At 33.4% G+C, this 16,089-nt stretch overlaps 1 protein-coding gene across 1 annotated transcript; it reads right to left on the bottom strand.

Annotated features, from left to right (window-relative positions):
* Nucleotides 1-1,045: 1,045 nt before the first annotated feature.
* Nucleotides 1,046-11,031, bottom strand: LOC109337881 (jasmonate O-methyltransferase-like). Its single transcript, XM_019574960.1, has 4 exons — nucleotides 10,913-11,031; nucleotides 10,400-10,804; nucleotides 1,742-2,014; nucleotides 1,046-1,486 (listed from the first exon to the last, which is right to left on the bottom strand). Exons 1-4 carry the CDS (start codon nucleotides 10,985-10,987, stop codon nucleotides 1,157-1,159), a joined length of 1,083 nt encoding a protein of 360 aa, XP_019430505.1. The 5' UTR covers nucleotides 10,988-11,031; the 3' UTR covers nucleotides 1,046-1,156.
* Nucleotides 11,032-16,089: the final 5,058 nt, after the last annotated feature.

The raw sequence follows: 16,089 nt of genomic DNA, 5'->3' as shown, positions 1-16,089 counted from the left end.
TACATGGTTCTTTCTCTTGAAGATAGCAGAGATGACAACGTGATTTTCAAAAAGATGTGGGAATGTAATATGCCACCAAAGATAAAATGTTTAGTGTGAAATTTTTTCTTGGGAAGAGTTCCAACAAACTTATGTTTCGCTCAAAGGGGTGTCTAGGTGCAAATATTGTGCCAAAATATGCTCTTTGTGGGGAAGAGGAGAAGCTATAAACCATATTTTTTTCACATGCTCGAAGTCTTATCATGTTTGGAAATAAATCTACTCTCATTTTGGTTTACATCAATTCTTTCCAACGATGCTAAGGTAAACTTCTCCTCTCATATGTCCTTGTTGTGTTTGGAGACAAAAAACTTCAGAAGACGGATGTCCCTTTGGTTCATTGTACTTTGGAATATTTGCATTCTTGGAACAAGATTACTTTTGAGAATTCTCAATTCTATTATGAAGAGGTGATAGGTTTTATTTTTTACATTCTTGAAATATCCTAATTGCTCGTTGTAATACCTTTAATTTCTCTTATTTGGAATGGATGTTGAACCCTTATAAATGTATTTCTTTTTGTTCATTTTCTATAGTGTGGATAGGAGTATCATTTGTTCTCCTAACTTGTACTTCTTATTTTAATAAAGTTAATTGCTTATAAAAAAAAGTAATATTTCATTGAGATATGAAGATTATTTTTATATGTTTTTAAACATCAAATAAGACTACCAACAAAGAATATATGAAATAAGAACTACTTTAATCAACTCTTATTTAACTTTTTCAAGATTCAAGCCTAGTAATCAACATCCTTAATAGTTATATGACTCATCGGTTGTGTTTATAAAATTCACATTATATAAAAATTATTGAATGATGTAAGTAATTAAGTATATTCCAACCCAATAACTAGATGACTAGATTAAAAAACTTCATTAATATATATAGGAGTACATTCTTACCAATTAAATATTAAGTCCTATATATATACACGTTTAAATTGACATCTCTTTAATTATGGATTATTTTTCTCGGATATATTATTTTAGGAATCTATATGATGAAATGAAACGCCATTATATTAGTATGGCAGATAGTAACTGCCTACAATTTAAACACGTTTAATTAATTACTGCAAACAGAAATAGCCCTTTGATTTTTGTTTTCTTTACATTCATATTTTTCTTAGAACCAGAACAAAAGTGATATGCTTGATATCCTCCTTAATCATTTCCTCGTGTACTAATCTTGCATAGTTCTCAAACAAACTGTCTAAGATCCTTTCTCCGAAATGGTTAGATATCATTGATTCTTGGATTGCCCTAATTGCCATTGCAACCTTTGTACTATAGTCCATGCTTTGCTCACTTTTCTCTAACTCACACATCTCTACTCTCTCCAACTTCAAAGACCCTTCTTTCCTCACCTCTTCTTCTATTTCTTCACATGATGGTGCATAGAAATGTACTTCATATGAATCAACCTTCTCCTGTTCTACTTCTCCCTTCAAGATAAAAGAAGTTTTTTTACAAAATAATCACAAAAGGAGACAAAATTTTGTATTGCCAAGTCATCCTTCATTGGCCAAAATTTATTTATGGTTGGTTATTTCATGAATTTATCTTTATTTATGGTTGGTTATTTCATTAGTTGACATAATATATTTTAATTGATAGAGGCATGTTTTGAGACAAAGATCCTTGGTCGAAATTCAAATTGACAACAATAGTAATACAATATTACACCCTCAGCTATGTACCTGTGAGACTAGAATAGCCAATGAACGTGAAAGAATGTCCCACAACACAGAGATGCCTCTATCAACATGTTTTTTGCCTCTTCTACCAAGTAAAATCAACACCATTCTTCCACCTTCAACTAGTTCTTCTGACCTTGACCTAAGGAACAAGGAAAAGTCTTCTTGGAATTGCTTACAGTATGCTTGGGGCACCACTTCAGGGCTTGATTCAGAAATGTAAATACTCTCCTTGTTTATTGACCTTCCCTGCTCATCATACAGAGCTGAAGGAACCTGCTTCACATGATAAACCAATGATTGCTACATTAAATGTGGGAAGTGTTGTGTATGATTTATAATTCCAGAAATGAAACACAGTCTGGCCGTGGGGGCACCTCCACTGCGCTTTTCTAAAAACACCAAGATGCAAACTTCAAGAGGGATCCAGAGCCTTGTCTTGTCATTTACCGTGGTTGTGGATCGGCAGACATAAGGTTACACAATAATCCACGACATGGCCTAGTGAGACAGACGAGTTTCTAACGAACAAGTTGGATTTAAAGTAATAAATGTATGGCTTGAATACATAGGAGGGTTCTAATTTGTAATAGCATGTTAACATTCTCAATCAAATAATCAATGATTTACACAAACTTTATGTGCACGTATTGAGTTTTGTGTAATTCATCATTTTGATTGAATTGAATTGAAATCCTTGCAAAGCCAAGAGGAGCTATATACAATAATGAAGAAAAAGCTAAAAACAGAAAGTAGTTAAAACAGTTACAAACCAACTGATAACTAACTTTCTATTATTAGAAAAAGAATGAAAAACAGAAAAACAGAAAAGAAAGACGAGGAATATATATAGTGAATCCTTTAATACCCTTCCTCAAGCTGGAGAGTAAACATTGAGAACTCCCAGCTTGGGAAGAAGGTAGGAAAAAGTGGAAAAATCAAGGGCCTTTGTAAACAGATCAGCAGGTTGCTCCTTGCTTTGAATAGGAAGTAAATGAAAGAGACCAGCTTGAAGCCTTTCCCTCACAACGTGACAATCAATCTCGATGTGTTTAGTTCGCTCATGAAACATGGAATTGGCAGCGATGTATCGAGCTGAGTTGTTATCACAATATAGGAGTGAAGGTTTGATGGTAAAGATGGGAAAACTGTCAAGTAAGAAAGTTAGTCATTGAAGCTCACAGGCAGTAGCAGCAAGGGCTCGATACTCAGCTTCAGAAGAAGATCTAGCCACGGTGGTTTGTTTATTTGATCTCCAAGAAATCAAGGAGTTGCCAAGAAAAACACAGAAACCAGAAACAGAACGTCTAGAATCTGTGCAAGTGCCCCAATCTGAGTCACTGAATGCTTTCAGCTGAAGAGCAGAGTTTGATGGATAAAGAAGTCCCTGACTAGGTGCCTTTTTGATGTAGCGAAGAATGCGAGTGAGTGCCTGATAGTGAGCATTTGTTGGTTTGCTCATATACTGACTTAGTTGTTGGACAGAAAAAGAAAGATCTGGTCTGGTGTTTATGAGGTAAAGTAATCTCCCCACCAACCTTCTGTACCCAATAATATCAGAATAGTCACCAGAAGAATCTTGAGAAAGAACAGTACCCTTGGCAATTGGACTGGTGACAGGTTTTGATGCTAGAAAACCTGTATCAGTGAGAATATTCAATGCATATTTTCTTTGGCTTAAAAGGATACCTCTGCTTGACCGAGCAATTTCAAGACCAAGAAAATATTTCAAGTGCCCAAGGTCTTTGATTTTGAATAGCTCATTAAGATTTTGTTTAACATTAGCTATCTCAGTTGCACTATTACCAGCCAAGATAAGGTCATCCACGTAAATGAACAGCAGAGTAAATGAAGAATCATGTTGCTTTGTGAACAAGGAGTGATCATGAGTGGATTGAACATAACCAAACTGGACAAGAGTGTTGGATGACTTATGATACCACTGTCGACTTGCCTGTTTTAAGCCATAAAAAGACTTATGGAGTTTGCACACTTGGTTTGGTTTGGAGCAAACTACTCCTTTAGGAATCGGCATGTAAACATCCTCAAGTAGATCACCATGTAAAAATGCATTATTGACATCTAACTGATGTAGAAACCAGTTCTGAGAAGCTGCAATACCCAAGACTAATCTGACTGTTGTTAACTTAATCACAAGTGCAAAGGTGTCAAAAAAAATCAATCCCCTCTGTTTGATCATACCCTTTAGCAACCAAGCGAGCCTTATATCGTTCAATGCTACCATCTGACTTGTACTTGATCTTGTAAACCCATTTAGAGCCAATAGGGACCTTATCATCAGGAAGATCAACAATGCTCCATGTATTGTTTGATTCCAAAGCTGTAAGTTCATTTGTCATGGCATTGATCCATTCAGAGGATTTTATGGCCTGTTCATATGTTCTAGGCTCAGTATGTATAGTAATGGAAAGAACATGAGGTAGGTGAAGAGAAGAAATTGAGGAGTATAACAGAACAGATGAAAGAGGGTGAGGTATGTGAGGATTTCTGGATGTAGTTTGCATTGAAAGATTGCAATGGAAATCATGAAGATATGTAGGTGGATATCGAGGTCTAGTAGATCTCCTAACAGGTTGTGTTTGTGTTTGTATATCATGATGAGATGGACTAGAAGGCATGGGTGAATGAACTTGTGGAGATAATTCTGTTTGTTGAGGAGAAGTATTTGATAAGTCTGTGTGAGGATTATGAAAGAAAATCAAAAGATGTAGAAGTTGTGAGATCAGTAGATGCAGGTTTATTGTTTAAGAGATAAGGGAATTCATTCTCATAGAAATAGACATTTCTAGAAATGAAAATTTCTCTTGAGTGTAAATCAAACAATACATAGCCTATGATGCCTGTTTTGAATCCCAAAAAAATGCATTTCTTAGCTCTAGCATCTAGTTTGGTGCGATGATTCTGCAGTGTAGATGCAAAAGAGAGACATCCAAAAATCTTTAATTCATTTAAGTCAGGTTTGCATTGGTGAAGCATTTCATAAGGAGACCTGTTTTGGAGAGTGTGAGTAGGAGTCCTATTTATGAGATAAGTTGCATGCTGAACAGCATGTGACCAGAAAATGTTTGGCAAATGAGCATGAAACAATAGTGATCTAGTCATGTTGAGGAGATGCCTGTGCTTCCTTTCTACAATGGAATTTTGTTGTGGAGTTTCCACACATGAGGTTTGATGGATGATCCCAAACTTATCAAAGAAAGTTGCAGCCTGAAATTCAACACCATTGTCTGTTCTGATAATCTTGATAGTTTTCTTGTATTGAGTTTGAACAAAAACAACAAAATTCTGCATTAGATTTCTTGCTTCTAATTTGTTTCTCATGAGATATAACCATGTATGTTTGCTATAGTCATCAACCACAGTAAGAAAATACTTAAAACCATGAATAGAAGAAATAGACAATGGACCCCAAATATCCATATGAATGAGATCAAAAAGTTCAAGACTTTTATTCAAACTACTAGGAAAGGGTAACCTTGTTTGTTTGGCTAAGTGGCAGAATTCACAAACTCTCTTAGCATCAAAATGTACATATGTGAAATCTTTACAAATATTTTGTAAGACAGTAGTGGAAGGATGTCCTAATCTGTAATGCCACAAATCAAAACAACTAGAAGTCCTACAAGTTGAATCAACAAGGCAAACTTTCTTTGTGCTGGTTTTTGAAGGTGCAGCCATCATATAGAGATTCTTGTGCACACTAGCAAGTCCAAACGTCTTCAAGGTATTCATATCCTGGATCACACATTGAGAATGATAAAAAATTACTCTGCAGTGTAGATCAAGAGCAAGTTTATGTATGGATATGAGATTGAACTTGAATTCTGGAACAAAAAGAACATTGTGCAAAAGCAAATCTTCATAGAAGATAACTAGACCAGAATATCTGGCCATGACAACAGATCCATTTGGCAATTTGATAATAACAGGCTTAATGGATTGATATGACACAAAACTACTCAAATAAGGACACACATGATCAGTAGCACCAGTGTCAGGTATCCAAGGAAGGATATTACCTGATTCCTTGGAAGAATTGGCTTCTTCAAGAGGCATTATGCTTAGTTGATTGACCTTGCTTCCAACATCATTGTTCAATAAGGAGGCAAGTTCAGCATACTGTGCAGGACTGCAACTTAGTGTAGGCTTGCCACTATCCTTTATTTCAGTCAATTCATTTTCATTAGTTGAATCAATCATATTAGCACTTCCATTTCCACCATTGTTGATTTTCTGTTTTCCAAAATTTGGTGGAAAACCATGTTTGGAATAACAAACATCAACTGTATGTCTCTCCCTTCCACAAAAAGTGCAAACTTTGGTATTCATTGTTCTGCCTGAACCAAAACCTCTTCCATAACTCCTTCCTCTGTTTCTGCCAAAATTAGTTCCTCTACCTAGAACACCTTTCCATTGCGCATTGTTACCTGATGCTCTGTTCGTGCCTTCACTAGAATCAGCCATGTTAGAACTGAACATAACCTTTGTGGTAACACTACCTATTTGGCTTTCTTGCTGTTGTAATAATGAAAAGGCTTTGTTAATAGTTGGTAGGGGTTCAAGAAGTAAAATTTGAGACCTAGTTGTGCTGAATTCTTCATTTAAACCTTTTAGAAAGCATATCACATACTCAGATTCTCTTTGTTCTCTGATTATTTTCAACATGCTACACTTACACTTTATAGCACAAACACATGAAGGTAAAGGCCTTAAAGCTTCTAGGTCTTCCCAAACAATTTTCAAATCAGTGAAGTAATGAGAAAGATCTCTATCACCTTGTTTAATTGAGTGAAGCTCTTGTAACAAATCTGAGATGCGAAAATAATCACCCTTTGAGAACCTTTCTTTGAAGTCTTTCCATAATTCTTCTGCACTCTCAATATAAACTGTGCTTTGAGCAATCTGTGCATTCAAACTTCTTGTAATCCATGAAATTACCATGGTATTGCACCTTTCCCAATCATCAAACAATATGTCATCATTTTCTGTCATTAAGATGGATCCATCAACAAACTTGAATTTATTTTTCGACAATAATGCTCGTTTCATGCTTCTGCTCCATGAATTGTAGTTTGTCCCATCCAAAGGTGTTGATACAAGAATTGCTCCTGGATTATCTCCTAGATGCAAGAAAAATGGATTTCTCGGGTTTTGAATTTCACTATTATGTGAAAAACTCTTAGATTCAGATTGAAAATTTGCCATTGATTGATGAATTAAAGGAAGGCAGAAATAAAACCAAGAAATCAGGAGGAAGAAGAAGATGAGAGTTGAAAGGATTAGGAAGAATGAGAAGAAAGATGGGAGAGAGGTGCAGCGGTAATCAGAGCAAATTTTGCTCTGATACCATATTGAGTTTTGTGTAATTCATCATTTTGATTGAATTGAATTGAAATCCTTGCAAAGCCAAGAGGAGCTATATACAATAATGAAGAAAAGGCTAAAAACAGAAAGTAGTTAAAACAGTTACAAACTAACTGATAACTAACTTTCTATTAATAGAAAAAGAATGAAAAACAGAAAAACAGAAAAGAAAGAAGAGGAATATATATAGTGAATCCTTTAATAGCACGTGCATGAATGACGAAGATAATGCAATAATTTTGTTGTGGTTTTAGCCTACTTCTTATGATCATTGGTGAAAATCTTGACCTGTAGTGGAATAGTCTTATGGTGAATGTCTATATGTGAAAATACAAGCACGTGAGATGAAACAAAGATAGAGTAAATTCAACCACGGGGAAATGATTGAAATGAATAGGAAGACATACAACATAGTGCTTTAAGTGAAAACACACCCAATATTATAGAAGAGAATGTCCTAATAAGACGGTGGGGAAAGATGAATTTTCTACTTCTGCAAATGTTGCAAAGACAAATGATTCTGATTATAATAGTGAAGGTGATCTACTTTCTGTTTCCAAAGACAAGAGTGAAAACTTTTCATAATAAACTTGAATCAAGTTGCTCCAACCACATGAGTCAAGATAGGGAATGGTTCACCACATATAGGTTAGACAATTTTGTTTTATTTAGTGGGAGATAATAAATCTTGTGTAGTTGTAAGAATGGGAGAAATCAAAATTATGATGAATAATGATGTTGTGAATATGTTTTGTGAGGTTAGGTGCATATTTGATGTAAAGATGAACTTTATCTCCTTAGTAACACTACATTCCAACGAATCCAGTTACAGAGTTGATGGAGACTATGATACACTTAGAGTATGAAGGGGTGCTCTAATTGTGAAGAAAGACGAAAGAATTACAGAGAGCATTGACAAGTTGTTGTAGAGTACAATTGTAGGTAAACTTATTGGAATTTCTAAGGTTGCTTCTATAGAATTTGACGATGAGGCCACTTAACTTTGACACATATATTTGGGTAATCTCAGTAGGTGTTATTTTCTTAATAGAGATCCGACTATCATCTTATCATGCATATAAAGAGATATATGGTTTTGAAGATGTGTTCTATGATGCTTTCCATATTAGTTTAGGAAACTTGTTTAACTTTCAAGAAGGAGGACATGAAGTCATTGCACAAAAATTATACATGTGAGTTACTTCCATTGCCTCGGACAAAGCACTTTGTTGAGTGCAAGCGGGTATACAAGCGAAAATCTAAGTGTATTAGAAAATAAGAGGGAAAAATTAAAGGTCCTTCTTGTTGAAAATGGGTATTTAGATGGATGTGACATGAATTTAGAATAGATGGATGTAAAAACTGTTTTTGTAGATGAGCAAATGTATATGACACATCTAGATAGGTTCAGTAAAGTTTGATAGAGTCACCTGATTTAATTTATATATTGAAGAAATCTCTATATTGGTTAAAATAGTCTTCCAACTTGTGGTACAAGCATTTTGATTGTTATATGATGAAGATGGGTTAGAAATGGTAATAATTGATGTGTTTATGTTAGCACATTAATGATAGTTATTTTTATTTCTCTACTACTTTATGTTAATGATATATCCATTGATGCTAATCATTTAAGTGATGTCAATGAGCTAAAAATATTATTGGGCAAGGATTTTGAGATGAATAATTTAGGGACTGCTATGAAGATTCTTAGGATGGATAATGATAAGGACATAGGATTTACACAATTATGGTTCTCCCAAAAAAGCTACATTAATAAGATCCTAGACATATTTGACATGAGCAATGCTAAGGTGATGAGTACTCTATGGCAAATAACTTCAAATTTTCCATAAGTCAATTTCCAAAGACAAATGTATAAGTGAAATACATGTCAAAGGTTTTCCATGTCACTATAATTAATTGCTTGATGTAAGCTATGATTTAAACTAGACCTGACTTGGCCTAGTGACTAACCCAAATTTACAAATTGATGTTGAAACCCAGAAATAAATATTAGGAGGCAATTAAATAGATTTTGAGGTACCTGAAAAGGAATATAGGTCATGATATCATGTTTGATATTCAAAATTGTGATCCTTCAATTGTTAGTTATGTGGACCCGAACTATGAAGGTAGTTCGGATGATATAAGGTCTAAAACATGGTCATACACCACTCTTGCAAGCAGATCAGTAATATGGACATCATTAAATCAGTTTGTTGTTGTGAAATCCACAACTCAACCAAAATACATGGCAACTAACTCAAGGAAGTTTTATGGCTTATGGGCTGGTCAATAAGCTAGGCAATGAGCATGGTGGATTCAGTTGCATGGTGATAATTAGAGTTTTATCTACTTGGTAAAGAATCAAGTATATCATATTTAGGAACAACAATATTAATTTGAGGTTTTATAAAATTAGAGAGTTTGTAGCTTCTAGAAAGCCATTACTATAAAAGTTACACACTTAGAAAAAAATGCAGCTAATATGTTAATCAAGTCAATCTTCATAAACAAGATTTGGTATTACTCGAGCTTATTGAATATTAGCTGATGGAAGCTTTTGGACCAACCCCAATCCCAATCCAATTGGAGGAGAGGTTGGTATTCTACAAAGTGGAGATTATCATGTATGACTCATAAGTGTGAAAGTGAAACATGACCTGCCCATAGGAGCACCTACAATCGTGCTTTTATGAAATACTGATGATGCAAATTTTTAGAGGATTCCACTGTGGGGCCATGCTAGCCACCATAGTCGTGGATTAACACACACAAGCATACACAACGATCCACAACTTCACTATGTCAAACACAACGGTTGTGGACCAAAGTTGCTGCTACATTATTGAATCTGATTTATGGGCTTTAAAAGGCTTATGTATTGAGTTGGGATATTAAGCTATATATTTATATGTATTCTTTAAATCCTAATTGGGATAATATATAATATATTAGTAGCCACTCAACCCTTCTAAGGATGTAGACACAATTGACTGAACATTTTTAAGACGGAAATCACTCACACGTGTGTATATATATACATATGTGTATTATGCAATTAATAGTCAATTATCATATTAACAACTAAGTATCAACTTTGTTAATCACATAATAAACACCAATAACCTAATATTTTTATAAACCAATAAAAAAGTGTAAATAAAAAATGATCAGGGTGTAAGTGTAACAGGAACACAATGAGCATGTATAGAACCAAGATAGAAAAAGAAAATGAATGAATAATAAAAAGTAGATATCTTGGGGCCTAACCTTTGAAAGCCAGTGCAAGCAATAGGAGGAGTGGACAAAGTGCAAGGAACTGTTTGGGAACAATCTTCCATAAAAAGAACCAGGGTAACCTCCCATGAAAATGGAAGGAACCCCATTTTTTTGGTCCATCCTAAGCATCAAATGGAACTCTGGCAAGGCCTTAAAGATTGAGTTGAAGTCATTGGTTGGAAGATCATTAAGGTAAACCCTGAACTCGTCACATTCGTGCATGATTTTGTGGCTTATGCCTCGGATTGCTTGATATATATCTTTGATTATTGATAGGGTGTTGGGTCCTGAGGAACAACCCAAATCAGCAATGCCAAAGCTCTTGGGAGAGGTCTCAAGGTAAAGCTCCTCAACTGTTTGTATGATTATGTGCTTTACCCTATCAGATGCTTTCTTCTGTTAAAAACAATGCATATAAACTTAGTTAAAACTTAGAACAATTCTGAGCCAAAATAAGAAAATGGTGGGAAAGAGAGTTGGCAGAAAGAAAGAGAAATAGTGAACCTGAAGTGAGGAGTTCTTAGCATAGCTAGTTTTTCCAACTCCTCCATTCATGTGGAAGACTTTCTCTACATCCATTTTTTGAAGTTATTAGGACTTTCAAAATTGTTAGTGAATCGTGGTCTTCTTTTAAAGGGAGATTTCAATGACGTGGCCCTTGACTTCATTTATAATATAAAAATTTACATATAGTTAGTGCATCATTCATCATATATTTGAATTATTTTTTTTTTAAAGTTAATGATGATTAAAAATGAATGGTAGATGATGCAATGACAATATAAAAAACTCTTACAAATAGTATATACACCTTTTTCTCTTCTAACAAACAACACATTTCTTAGTGTATATATGAAAATAATTGATTTTATGTATTTCACTATTTTGTATTTCCTATACTATAATTACAGTCTTCGGAGAATTGGGTGATGGCTTTTAGCAAAGGTTATGCACTTATTGTATGGTTTGAAGTTCCTAATTAACTAAAATAAATGGGTTTGAGTATCCTTTAACTAAAATAATATCTATCTTTGGCTTATGTATATAAAAAGTGGTATTGATCGTCACTCCATCATTGGTTACCTCTTATATTTCTGGGCATATCAAGATGCAAACTGTTGCATTACACTCTAATACAAAAACAATCTATCACATTTTATTATCACAACAAAAACACCTCTTTAACCTTAGAATCTATCTTTCAAGGAAGCAATTCTTCTTAAGCTGAGTTGCAAAAAAAACATTGTTTAAATTCCATATAATGATATCTTTCATGAATACATTGAAATTGAATTCTACTTTTATTTGTCATCACAACCGTTGTGGTGCTCTTTATTTCATCTCCATTACAACCCATGGCCAACCATTGTGGTGCTCTTTATCTCATGAATACATTGAAATTGAATGCTACTTTACACAGACTAGAATCAGGGGAATAGTAAACAAGAATTTGCTGTCCAAATTTTTTTTATCATGAATAAAAACTTTATTAATGAAGAGATAAAGAAATTAGGAGAATAAATGGTGTCCACATAATCGCTATAATTAACAAAGAGAGAAACAAGTTGATGGGTGCATTACCCAATCAACATAAGAGTAAGAGAAGAAAAGAAAACAAACATTGATAAGGTTCCAAGAATGTAGAAAAATAAACTTCATCATCTTCTCTATTTGGAAAGTCAAGTTCTCAAAGATAACTTTATTCCTAATGTGCCAAATTGTCCAAATTGTGACAAACCAAAGAGCCACCCACAATTGTTTTTTCTTGTTGTCCAACCATATCATGTTTTCATGGGATGGAAAGAAAGTCATTACATCGTTATGAATGATAGATGACCAAGAAAAAATAAAGCTTTTGCCAAACAAGCAATACGCCATATATCGTAATAAACAATGGTCATTCAACAACGCAATTTTAAACGACACTATTGAAAATGAGGCGGAAGAACATCAACAACGCATAATAAAACAGACGTTGTCAATTTGTGTAACTTCAACAACGCATTTTTTCACAAAACGCTGTTGATATCAGTAACGTTAGCGCTGACTTGAATGATTCATATTTAACAGCGCATTTAATAGGAAGCGTTGTTGATGTTAATACATGCAACAATGAATAATTAAGGAAGCGTTGTTGAAGATGACATAGTAACCGTGCTTGCTTAATTATCCGTTGTTAATATTTTATGACTTCTTAAACGTCCGAAATATTAATGGTGACAGTTATGCGTCTCTTCGTTTGTTGAAATATTAATGGTTGAGTGGTTATGCGTTTCTGAGTTGTTGAAATATTAATGGTTGAGTGATACGTTATGCGTCTCTTCGTTTGTTCAAATATTAATGATTGTTCATCTATAAATATGATGGTTTACTCATTGTTTTATTTCATCAGTAAGGTTATGTGTTTCTATAAGAGTATGTTCATGAAGATAGGAGGAAGAAAACACAAAGTAGTAAAAAAAGAGCAATACTGCAGAGAGTGAAAAAGAGAAAAAGGACCCAAATTGTATAGAGGAGTCGAGGAAAAAATTATATTTCTGTTTCAGAATCATGTCAAGGAGGTCTTTAACAACTTTTGATTTTGCAAAAGGACCCAGATTTCAGAAGAAAGGTGGCTGTCATACAAGATTTGCGTGAGATGAAGATTTAGTTCATTGATATCTTTCAATTGAAAGGAAATAAAAGAAAAAGGATCAATGAATTATTTTTCTTCATCATCTGCAATAATTCCTTAAGTTCATTGATTTCCTTCATGGTAAAATGACCCAGATTTTAAAAGAAATCAATGAACTGTTATACAAGATTTGTGTAGAGAAGTCGAAGAAAAAAGGACCCAGATCAATGAATTATTTAATTCATTCAGCTCTTTCATTTTTTCAAAACGGTCCTAGATTTCAGAAGGCAAGTGGTTGTTATGCAAGATTTGCGTGAGATGAAGTTTTGTATAGAGGAGTCGAGGAAAAAAATATTTCCTTCATTGAAATCATTTTCATTTTATTCTTGATTTTCCAAATCATGTAGTACATTATATTCGCATGTACCAAATCATTTAGTTCATTATAATGTATTTTGCCTCTCTGAATGAATAACAAAACAATTATTTTGGATGTTACTTTCTTTTTTTTGTTAATTATTTGGATGATTATTTTCTTTAATATTTTTGTTGTTCATTATTAATAAATTAAACACAATAAACAAATTAACAGTAATTAATAGATACAAAAACAAATTAACAAAATGTAATGTTTAATATTTTTCCAGTTTCGTATTAGTAAACACAATTATATAGTAATCTACTTCATGACAATTTCATCTTAAATAACTTCAATTCATATTGTATAAATATTTTCCAGTTATGTAAAATGTTAATTTAATAACGCATAACTACGATCACACTATTGAATAGGAAAATAAGTTTAATTTAACAGCGCATACTTAATATAGTGTTGTTGAAGATGTGTTATTGAAAATAAATAGTAAACAGCTAGATACACAACAACAACACTACTTTAACATGCATCGTTGAAGATGTGTTAATGGAAATAAGTAGTAAATAGCTGAATACACAACAACAACGCAAACCTTAATATGCATTGTTGAAGATGTCAATACAACAACGCCACTTTAACATGCGCTTTTGAAGATGTCAAATCAACAGTGTCATTTTAATTGTAGACCCCTTGCCAAATAAACGAGGTAGATTATGGCTATTACGTGTTGAAATTCATGAAGGAGATCATTCAGTAATGGCCAACTAATACAATCCAGATTGATGGCAAATCATATACAGATGACGAAGTCAACCATATTAGAGAACAATGGTCAAACTTTGTACTTATTTCTGTTGACAAATCATAGCTAAATGTATAGTAGATTAGTTTTGCACAGATTGTACTTTAGGGAATTCAATGTAATGTATATGATTTGGTCTATGTAATTGATGTAATTCAATTAATGTACCACAAATTGTAGCTTAGGGAATTCAATTCATTGTAAACATTACAATGTAATTAATGTTCCATATATAAATTCAGTTGTATTCATATATTCATTATGTTGTCATGTTCTGTTTCTGTATGCATTCATGTTATTTTCTGTTGTATGCGTAACTGTGTAGAATTAGGGATAATGGTCTTCGACATCACTTTTTTATGAATGTGATGTCATTATACCTATACAACAACGTTTTTTAACAATGCGTTGTTGATTATGTTGAATTCAACAGCGTGTTCATAAAAAAAGTGTTGTTGATTACTTATCTCTCATTTATTCTATTTTAGCTATACAACAACATATTCAGTAAGAAGCAATATTGATATTATCAACAAAAATATTTCCCTACTTAACACATTGCTTAATCGATTAATTGTTTGAATGTTATTTATTGTCATTATTAATTGTTCTATATATTTAATTAATTGTCATTAATCGAATGTCATAATGTAATTACTAATTTGAATTTCATTAAAAAAATGAATTAGTAAAAAAATTGTTATATCTTTCACAACGTTTCCTTAAGATTACGCTGTGGAACACTTACCTTCTTTATATTTGAATGAGAGTTCTTCCACAACATTTCATTAAGGTTGTACTGTTGATTAGGTATCATAAACAGCGTCACCTTCACTATGCACTGTTGATTTTGTATCATTGACAGCGTCACTTTCACTATGTGCTGTTGAAGATACTATCAGACCCTAAAAAGTTAAAATGTTCCCGCATTCTCACACATTCATCAGCAATCCCAACACTCATCCGCGAAATGAATTTACTCTCAAAATTGACCTTGAAAACATTTCAACCTTAAAATCATTTACTCATTCAACACCGAAAATCATTCACTCATTTTACACGAAAATCAATCACTCATTTTACACGAAAATCATTCCACACCAATTTCGAAAATCCGTCACTCGTTTACCCCCAAAATCATCATTCACGCATTCAATACCGAATTGAAAGTGAGTTATTTGCCTTTTTAATTACATTATATTTAGCTTGTATTGAGTTATAAATATTTTCCTTATAAATGAGTGAAAGTGATTTCACTCATTTAGCTTGTATTGAGCTGGGGTTTACGAGTTCCAACTCATTTAGCTTACATTATGAGTTAGGGTTCCCCCATTTTTAATTACATAATAATGCATTTGCCCTACTTGGTGACCTTAACTCCAAGCTTTAGGGATTTATGCTCATTATATTTTTTCTTAATAGAAAATGAATCGAAAATGGATGAGTGCCAATCGATTGACGAATGAGTATGAAGAATGAGTGAAATCATTTATTAGGTTTGCAATTGAGAATGCTGAAAACCCTAATAAAATTGTATGTCCTTGCTTAAGATGTTGTTACTCAAACCGAATTACTCTAAATGAGTTAAAAGTCTATTAAGTGTGTCACGATATTTATCAAAGTTACACCTATTGGACAAGACATGGTGAGACGAGAGACGTTATGGATTGTGATGATGAGATTCAAATGAAAGACAACTACATAAATGCATATGAAGACGATCGTTTTGAGGAAATAACAAAGATTATCGAAGAGGATCTTCAGGATTATCCTGAGATGTTTCAGCGGTTGATAAGTGATGCTGAGAAACCATTATATGATGGTTGTACTAAATTCCCAAGATTGGCAGCGGTGTCAAGGTTGTATAAGTTGAAATCTGTTAATAGATG

Source organism: Lupinus angustifolius, unplaced genomic scaffold, assembly GCF_001865875.1.
Source record: "Lupinus angustifolius cultivar Tanjil unplaced genomic scaffold, LupAngTanjil_v1.0 Scaffold_14_15, whole genome shotgun sequence".
Lineage (NCBI taxonomy): Eukaryota > Viridiplantae > Streptophyta > Magnoliopsida > Fabales > Fabaceae > Lupinus > Lupinus angustifolius.
Note: the sequence above shows the minus strand (reverse complement) of the source record. Positions and strands in the feature narration are given on the sequence as shown.

Excerpts from the sequence above, each read along its gene's own strand:
- LOC109337881 (XM_019574960.1), bottom strand. The coding sequence starts at position 10,987 with ATGGATGTAGAGAAAGTCTTCCACATGAATGGAGGAGTTGGAAAAACT. Across the intron at positions 2,015-10,399 it reads GCTTGCACTGGCTTTCAAAG|GTTCCTTCAGCTCTGTATGA; the intron begins GTTAGGCCCCAA and ends CATGTGAAGCAG. Across the intron at positions 1,487-1,741 it reads TGGCTATTCTAGTCTCACAG|GGAGAAGTAGAACAGGAGAA; the intron begins GTACATAGCTGA and ends TTTATCTTGAAG.